The 9,829-nt window shown below is 38.4% G+C and overlaps 1 protein-coding gene across 2 annotated transcripts in view; it reads left to right on the top strand.

Annotated features, from left to right (window-relative positions):
- LOC109343316 (RING-H2 finger protein ATL63-like) overlaps positions 1,000 to 9,829 on the top strand; it is a 10,897-nt gene continuing 2,067 nt past the window's right edge. The window contains exon 1 of one of the 2 annotated variants that reach the window (XM_019581554.1): positions 1,000 to 1,709. In XM_019581554.1, coding sequence (XP_019437099.1) covers positions 1,056 to 1,709 — 654 coding nt within the window. In that variant the 5' untranslated portion in view covers positions 1,000 to 1,055. Of the gene's footprint in view, positions 1,842 to 9,829 lie in introns of those variants that run through there. The other variant, XM_019581553.1, reaches the window with a different exon arrangement.

The raw sequence follows: 9,829 nt of genomic DNA, 5'->3' as shown, positions 1-9,829 counted from the left end.
TACACACTTACCTACATAATTGAGTTACAATAAACAAGAAATAATTTTATCCTTCGATATTTTTCTTATGGTGAAGCAAAAACTAATTCAAATCTACAAGAAGTAACACTAGAAACAACTATACAAGTAGATGGCAAAAAACCCGTACTTGCGGGTACCCGCGGGTAAAACCCATACGGGCACGAGTACGAGTAACAAACGGATACCCGCGGGTATTATAAACGGGTTTTTAAAAATACCCGTAGTACATACGGGTAGGTACGGGTATTATTGTACCCGTGCCTGCAGGTACCCGTTATTTATATGATTAATATATTATATTTAATTAAAATAAAAAGTACATTATTCTAACATTCGTTACACTATGTACATTTTTCCTTTTACTTTGTTTACATATTTTATTGTGTTTGGTGGTGAAACACCCTACAAATATTATTACATGTGTAGAACCACACATGTTTTACAAAGAAAATATATACTTTTTGTTAAGGAAATGAGAACAAAAAATCACACAAATAGAAAACACCAATAAATTTAGCATTTTTGTCAAACATTCAATCAAAAAGTACAAAAATAATTAAGTTTTATCTCATTTGAAACATAATAGAAGTAAAAAATTAAAAAATCATTTATAATATAGGAAACCTGTGGGTACCCGTTATACCTGCGGGTATCAAAAAATACACGCAAATATCCGCACACGGATACCCGTACGGGCGGGTATTAGTAATGTTCTCCTATTTTGAAACGGGTAGTGGATAGCTACTACCCGTTGCCATCTCTATATACAAGAAGCTATAAAAATCCTATGAGTATATCAGTAACATACCAATATTTGACCAACTTAACATACCACAAACTACGTACTCATACCAAGGAGAACAGTACATCATGTAACTATAGTATTACCTACTTTTAGCTTAAGAATTAATGATCCCACGTCTAATAATATGTATTGAGACTATTATATTATTATTTGGTAACACATTAAACTACCCTTTAATTTGGGCCATTCTTCACAATGCTAAACCAATCTCATTCATCCAAAGAAGACCATGAACTCACTAAGCCGAATGATTAAGAACATATTCTCAGACAACAGCAACATCATGCTTGCAGCTATCATTTCTTTGCTCCTAGTCATACTCTTTGTGCTTCTCCTCCATCTCTATGCCAAGTGGTTCTTGTTTCAGGCTCAAGCACGTGCCCGCCGTCGTCGCCGCCGTCACCGGATAACCACTGTGACTGTCTCCGACGTCTTTGGCCCTGCAAGGTTCCACCACTTCCACAGCTTCAACATACAAGACTCACCCCTCTCAAGTTCCTATACAAAAGGCCTTGATTCTTCTATCATTGCTGCTATTCCAATGTTTATGTACAAAGCTGAACAAGCACAAGAACAAAGTCATGATGGTTATGATGATAAGAAGATTGAACGAGAGCTTGAATGTGTTATTTGTTTGAGTCGTTTTGAAGATGGTGAGATGGGTAAGTGTTTGCCAAAGTGTGGACATGGTTTTCATGTTGAGTGCATTGACATGTGGTTGAGTTCACATTCCAATTGTCCAATTTGTAGAGCTCCTATTGTGGCTTTGGTTGGTGAAGGTGATGATTCTTCTGCTTTGGTTGAGATTGTGGTTGATGATGCTATTGCTGCTACAAGTTCTGATGAGATTAGAGAGAATGAGAATGGAAATGATGATGCAGGGGTGAGTGATTCTGTGTCAGAAGCTTCATCTTTTTTGTTTGGGTGCTCTTTGAAGAGATTTCTGAGCAAAGTTTTCCATTCTTCCTATGTAAATGAATTGCAATCTTGAGAGCCACGAAAATGAGAAAAATCACAGGTTACTTTGTTGGATTGATTAAACATCATGCTGTGGTTAATTTAATATATGCAATGTTCATATTTCGTAAGTTTCTTTACAAGGTTAAAGAATGTTTTATTCTGTATCATCCTTTTCTTCTTTCTTTTGAACACAGTTACACAGATTCAGTGTTTGAGATAGTTACATGGTTCCTCGTTTATCCTATGTATCGCGAACTAAATTCCTGTACTGTGTAGCACATATCAGGTTCCTTGTAAAAGAAGTCTCCTAATAATGTGAAAAGTGATGGGCACGGCGAATTATGTAACTACGGTGTTGGAAAGCAGCAACTGTATACACTAAAATAGTGGTCTCAAAAGACTGCCTATATATGTTGGATACAAGATTTGTCATGATACACTTTTACCTGCAATTGACATATTTTGACACTTTCTGTTGTGAGAAAAGATATAATTTTTTTATTTGTACAAGACACTATATTTTAACAATTTCTATTTGAGAAAAAAAGAGTGACATTATAAGTAAGAAAATTGGGAGGTTCTCCTTCCCTTCCTGAAAATGAATAATGCCAAGTTTCATAAGAAGCATATGAGAGTGACATATGTTATTTGTATATATGTATATTTTCTTTTTTTGTCATTGATTGATAAGAAGCATATAATCGAGAGCAGTGATTAAGTAATTCAAACTTTTGACCTTTACGAGGTACATATGATGACATAAAGATGTAAACAACCCAACTCACTTTCCTATGACCCATCATTGCATATTGTACATTTGAATAATGAACACTTATCATTATATTTTTTATATTCTATATATATATATATAATGAATTCAACAATTGAAAATATATAATCTAATCTTAGGGAGAAACCCAACAAATATTTAAATCATACATAAAAAAAAATGAGACAACAACAATATCTTAAAACCAATTTATAATAAGAAGAGTAATATAATAGATATTTAAAAATCATGGCTAAGGGAATAAGACAGACGATATGAAACTTTTATTGCGAAGTTTTACAGAATATTCATCTTAATTTCTTATTAATCATTAGCCCCAGAAGGGTATATAAAGAGAGAGTGATTCTTGTGGTGCAAGTAAATCAACAAGAATCACGAAGAGAATGTAATAACAACACAACTAACCTAATTAATTGTCCTATACAATATTCTAGAAGGATTTAATTACAACATGTGCCAAAAAGCAAGTAAAAGGTACAAAGAAGTCCATAGCATGAAAACTGGTGCACTGATGTGCCATAGGCCAGAATGTGCGCCCATGTCAGTCAGGAAGCAGGCCTTGGTGTGCTTGTCTTGGTCAGGAAATATGCACCTTGGTGCATCTGTCTCAGACAGGAATCATGCACCTTGGTGTGCCTGTTGAGTAGTGGCTCTCATATAATAAAGCTTCTTTACCAAGCTTCTACACAACTTGCTTGATAAGCTTTTTCAAGTCTTACTCTCCAAGCGTTCAAGGCTTGGTCTCCAAGGTTCTTCTACAAACCATTTGCCTATAAAAGGTCAGCCCTATGAAGTACAAAATGTGCATCAGAAGCTTAACAACACACATCATCCAATTCACACATTAACTTTGGAGCATTTGCTTTAGCTTCATAACATTCAGATATACTTTGTGAGTGTATTTTGGTGAGAATTCTTGTTCCATTTGAGAGAGTATTTGTGTGAGATAAAATATTGTCATATGTCCTCGTCATTATAAGAGGATTTATTGTACTCTTCCTTTTTACATAGTGGAAATTTGCTCGTGAGTGCCCGTGGTTTTTTACCTCTCACACTGAAGGGGTTTTTTTCCACGTTAAATCTTATGTGTTATTTTCTTGCTCATTTACTTACTTCTCTTTTGTCCCAATTGATCTGATCTTGTGCTTCCGCTTAGCGCTCTATCCTTAAGAAGTGGCATCAGAGCTCTTATGCAGTTGAGAATTTCAAAATGTGTACTAAATTTGACATTGAGAAGTTTGATGTTAAGAATAGCACTTGGGCGCCATTCGTGGCTTTATTCGGCGATGGGCAGCGTATCGAATTTAGCCAATGTGGAGATTGTTGAGTAGTGGCTCTCATATAAGAAAGCTTCTTAAAGCTTCTTTACCAAGCTTCTACGCAACTTGCTTGCCAAGCTTTATCAAGCCTTACTCTCCAAGATTTCAAGGCTTGGTCTCCAAGGTTCTTCTACAAACCATTTTCCTATAAAAGGTCAGCCCTATGAAGTGCAAAATGTGCATCACAAGCTTAACAACACATATCATCAAATTCACACGTCAACTTTGGACCATTTGCTTTAGCTTCAGAACATTCACATATACTTTGAGTGTATTTTGGTGAGAATTCTTGTTCCATTTGAGAGAATATTTGTGAAACAAAATATTGTCCTTTGTCGTCATCATTATAAGAAGATTTATTGTACTCTTCCTTTTTACATAGTGGAACTTTGCTCGTGAGCGCCCGTGGTTTTTTACCTCTCACAGTGAAGGGGTTTTTTCCATGTTAAATTTTGTGTGTTATTTTCTTGCTCCTTTACTTGCTTATCTTTTGTTCCCAATTGATCCGATCTTGTGCTTCCGCTTAGCGCTCTATCCCTAACAAGTGGTATCAGTGCTTGTGAAGTGGTACTAGAGCTCTTACACAATTGGGAATTTCAAAATGTCTACAAAATTTGACATTGAGAAGTTTAATGGCAGGGTTAGCTTTTCTATTTGGCGATTCCAAATGAGGGTCGTTCTTATCCAGAGCAGATTAAAGAAAGATTTAGATGGGAACTCAAAGAAATCAGCTTCCATGACCGATGATCAATGGGATGAGTTGGATAAAAAGGCATTTTCAACAATCCAACTTTGCTTATCGAAAGAGGTTCTTTGTGAAGTTTCCAATGAAGAAACCGATGCGGCTTTGTGGCTAAATTTAGAAACTTTATATATGACCAAGAGCCTCGTAAACAAGCTTTGTCTCAAATAATGGTTATATACCATTCGTATAGTTGAAGGTACTCCTATTCAAACGCATCTTGATGAGTTTAATTCTATTTTTATGGATGTGCAAAATATTGATATTAATATTGAAGATGAAGATAAACATGTTTTGTTGGTTGTCTCTTTACCTTCTACCTATAAACACTTCAAAGAAATCATGTTGTATGGAAACAATGACTCCTTATCCTTTGAAGATGTTAAATATAATTTATTGTCCAAAGAAAAATTTGATCTTGAAGTTAACTCTATGTACAAAGGTGAGGGCTTAAGTGTTCGAGGTAGAACTCAAGAAAAGGGGAGTACCGATTACAAAAAGTTTAGATCCAAATCTAAGGGACACAAATCCAACCAAACTTGTCGCTATTACAAGAAACTAGGGCATGATATTCCTGATTGTTTTATCTTGAAGAAAAAACAAGAAAAACAAGAGAAGGAAAAACTTCAACAATCCCTTGAAACTGCTAATATGGAAGCCAATTATGATAGTGATATTCTTTTATCTGTTGTCTCTTCTAATAAGAGGAGTAAAACAAAATGGATTTTTGATTCTGGATGTACTTTTCATATGTATCCTTATAAGGACTTATTCACCACTTTTGAACATGTTGATAGTGTGTTGTTTTGATGGGCAATGATACCCAATGTAAAGTTGTAGGAATAGGTACAGTTGAGATCAAGACTCATGAAGGTGTTTTCAGAACTTTGACTAATGCCCGCTATATTCCAGATTTGAAGCATAACTTGATTTCTCTTGGCATCCTAGAGTCTCTTGGATGCATGTATTCAGGTGAAGGTGGAGTTCTAAAGGTATTAAAAGGTACCCTGGTATTATTAAAAGCTAACCGAATTGGTAGTTTATATGTATTGCAAGGATCTGTTGTGATAGGTTCAACAGCTGTATCTTCGTCTATGTCTGATAACAACGTCACCAAATTATGGCACATGCACCTGGGCCATATGAGTGAAAAAGACATGCATCTTCTGAGCAAGCTAGGTCATCTTGGTAAACATGTCATCGGTAAGTTAAAGTTTTGCAAACATTGTGTTTTTGGAAAACAGAAAAAGGTTAGTTTCTCCACTGCAACTCACTATATCAAAGGTATTCTTGATTATATTCATTCTGACCTTTGAGGGTCTTCTAAAGTTCCTTCCCGTGGATGATGTCGCTATATGATGACCATCATTGGTGATTTTTCTTGCAAGGTTTGAGTTTATTTTCTGTGGCATAAAAATGAGACCTTCTCCATTTTCAAGAAGTGGAAAAGTCTTGTTGAAACCCAAACAAAGAAGAAAGTGAAGAAGCTCAGAACAGACAATGGATTAGAGTTCTGCAATGGTGACTTTAATGAGTTCTGCACAAATAATGGTATTGCTAGACACAAAACCATTCCAAGGAATCCCCAACAAAATGGTGTTGTAGAACGGATGAATAAGAATCTACTTGAGAGAGCTTGTTGTATGCTCTCAAATGTTGGATTATGACATCAGCGTGAATTTTGGGCCGAAGCAACATCTACTGCTTGTTACTTAGTCAACCGCTCTCTTCCACATTCAGCACTTGATTTCAAAATCCCAGAAGAAATTTGGTCAGGTAATCCTGTTGATTATTCTAACTTAAGAATCTTTGGATGTCTTGCTTATGCACATGTTAATGATGGTAAATTAGCTCCAAGAGCTGTTGAGTGCATATTTCTTGGTTATGCATCTGAGTCTAAAGGATATCGTTTATGGTGTTCTGATTCAAAGTCACGGAAGTTAATTCTTAGCAGAGATGTGACTTTTAATGAGGATGCATTATTATCTTCTAGAAAATAATATGTTGTGTCTTCTACTAGGACCAGTAATTTACAGGGTACTAGCGAGAAGGTGGAGTTGATAGTGAAGCCTGCAACTCCTATTGTTGATGTTCCATCTTCCCCTACAAATCAATCTAGCATTGATGATCATTATGTTGATAATGATGATAATACCACTTCTCCTGTTCATCAGTAGGAAGATGATTATTGTATTATCCGAGACAAAATCAGAAGACTAATTAAAAGGCTAGTTAGATACATTGATGGTGATAATTTAATTGCTTATGCATTGGCAGTTGCACAAGAGGTAAATGATGGTGTTGAAACTGCCAGCTATGCAGAAGCTGTTTCTTGTGTTGATTCTTCATAGTGGCTAGTGGCTATGAATGAAGAAATGGAAAGTCTTCATAAGAATGGTACTTGGGCTTTGGCAGAGCTTCCCAAAGGCAAATGATCATTGAGATATAAATGAGTCTATAAGAAGAAAGATGACATTCTTGGGGTTGAAGATCCAAGATGCAAAGCACGACTAGTTGTTAAATGCTTTAATCAAAAGGAAGGTATTGACTTTAATGAGATATTCTCACATGTTGTTCATCATACTTCCATTCGTGTTTTGCTTGATTTTGTTGCTTTACTTGATTTGGAGTTAGAGCAACTTGATGTAAAGACAACTTTTCTACATGGAGAGCTAGAAGAAGAATTTAAATCTTGAGTGTTATTTTCTTACTCAATTATTTGCTTCTCTTTTGTTCCCAATTGATCTAATCTTGTGCTTCCACTTAACGCTCTATCCCTAACAGTGCATGTCTTAGTCAGGAATCATGCGCCTTGATCCGCCTGTCTCAGCCAACCTATCTCGATTATGTTCCAGTGTGTTTTGGTCATCTTGTCTCAGTCGTGTCCCATCTTCCCCGGTCACCCCGTCTTGGTCATGTCCCACTCTGTCTTGGTCAACTGGCTGGGTCGTCGCCTGTCTGTCCACGTCATCTGGCTAGGTCGTGGCCCATCTGTCTCGGTCAAGTTGGTTCCCTTGTAGCTAGGTCGTGGCCCATCTGTCTTGGTCAAGTTGGTGTCCTTTTGGCTAGGTCATGACCCATTTGTCTCGGTCAAGTTGGTCCCCTTGTAGCTAGGTCGTGGCCCATCTGTCTTGGTCAAGTTGGTGTCCTTTTGGCTAGGTCATGACCCATTTGTCCCGGTCAAGTTGGTCTCCTTCTGGCTAGGTCGTGGCTTATCTACTTTGGTCAAGTTGGTCTTCTTTATGGGATAGTGTTAGGAATTTTGATATGTTTTAAAACAAAATTAAAGAAGAAACAATAATAGAGAACTCTGGAAATTCTTCATGTCTATTCCTCATTCAGGTTCCCTTAATAAAGGTAAAAACAGAATCAATAAAAGATCTGGACCTTACAACTGGCCAGATCCTAACAATACAAGGGAAAGATATTTTTAGAGGAGTTCTAATCCTCTACATAGTCTATCATCCAGGAGGGCTTTTGTGTAGCTCTTTTGGGCCTCTCAATAGTCTGGGCCCTAACAATGCCCTCCTCATCAAGCCAAACCTTGTCCTCAAGGTTAGAAGAGTGAACCCCTGGTGGAATAGGGCCCACAACGTTATTGTCCAACGTAACTTCTGCTTCTGCACGTGAAGGGCACATGTTTTGTTCCATGGGAGAGTGGCTGACAGCTGGATGGCATGGAGGAAAAAATTCTGCTGCAGCAGGATGCGTGGCGCATGGGGACGGTGCCAACGCCTTTCCTCGAGATTCCTCCAACGACAGTCCTGGTTGTAGTGTTGGGACAGTGTCCAAACTGTGTTGGGGGCAGGAATCATTAATGCCCTTTCTTGGGTGTGGTGTGTAGCAGTTATCCTGCGGCCCAGATTTGGGATAGGACACGGGATCCAACGGTGCCAAAGAGTGTGGCAAATGTAGATCAGAGACTTTATTGCTGGGTGGGGAACCCAACGGTGCTACACCCCGTCCCTTGGATGAATTTTTTTTTAAAATTATGGACGGTGCAAATGGGGTCTCGGTATTAGCCACATGGGAACCATATAGTTGGTTATTTGAAATTTGAACACACTTATGTGTATGAGTTGGACCCTTGAGTAGATGTGGCTGTACTTCTGGTTCTGTTTTCTCCCCCCCCTCTTTTTTGTTAACTGTGGATCTCCATTGGGAGACTGAGTGTGAGTTACCTTCTCATCTTCTTGAAACACTGTCGAAGGTAATGGAATAAATTGTGTATGAGGGTCCCCATGTAAACGTCTGAGTAATGAAACGTGAAACACTGGATGGACCTTAGCCGTGGGTGAAAGTGTAAGTACATACGCCATCGTCCCTATGCGACGGGAAACCTGGTATGGACCGAAGTACTTCGGGCCAAGCTTTTGAGAAGGACGTCGAGCCACGGTGACTTGACGATACGACTGGAGCTTAAGGAGTACCCAATCACCCTCCGAAAGGTAACATCTCTTCTTCCGGTATTACTTTGAGCTTGCATTCTCTATTGTAAGGAGTACCCAATCACCCTCCGAAAAGGTAACATCTCTTCTTCCGGTATTACTTTGAGCTTGCATTCTTTGTTACGCACGCAAGAGATTCTGTTTTAAAACCGTGAGCATGTCCTTCCTGTTTTGCAGATTAAAAGCCACGGCTAGAAGATGGGATATAGACGCTGTATAATGCTTAAGAGTGGGTGGTAGACGCCCATACAACGCTTCAAATGGAGACACACCGGTAGCCGAGTGTTTATTGGTATTATACCAATATTCAGCCAAAGGAAGATGACAAAACCACCGTGTCGGCTGGGCACCGCTGAAACAGCGAAGGTAAGTTTGTAAACATCGATTAACTACTTCTGTTTGTCCATCACTTTGAGGATGATACGCTGAACTGAAACATAATGTGGTGCCCAGGAGACGAAAAAATTCCTTCCAAAACGAGCTAATGAAGATTCTGTCACGGTCCGACACTATGGAGCGTGGGGCACCGTGGAGCCGGACAATTTCCGTTAGAAAACGGTTGGCCAGAGTTTCCGCAGTGAACTTGGAGGGAAGCCCCACAAAGTGAGCATATTTTGAAAGGCGGTCCACCACTACCTAGATAACCGTGTGGCCGTGAGATGGAGGTAAGTGTGTGATAAAATCCATCGAAATGTCATCCTAAACATGGTGAGGAATTTTTAACGGTTGTAACAAGCCCTGTTG

This window comes from Lupinus angustifolius, chromosome LG03, assembly GCF_001865875.1.
Source record: "Lupinus angustifolius cultivar Tanjil chromosome LG03, LupAngTanjil_v1.0, whole genome shotgun sequence".
NCBI lineage: Eukaryota > Viridiplantae > Streptophyta > Magnoliopsida > Fabales > Fabaceae > Lupinus > Lupinus angustifolius.
Note: the sequence above shows the minus strand (reverse complement) of the source record. Positions and strands in the feature narration are given on the sequence as shown.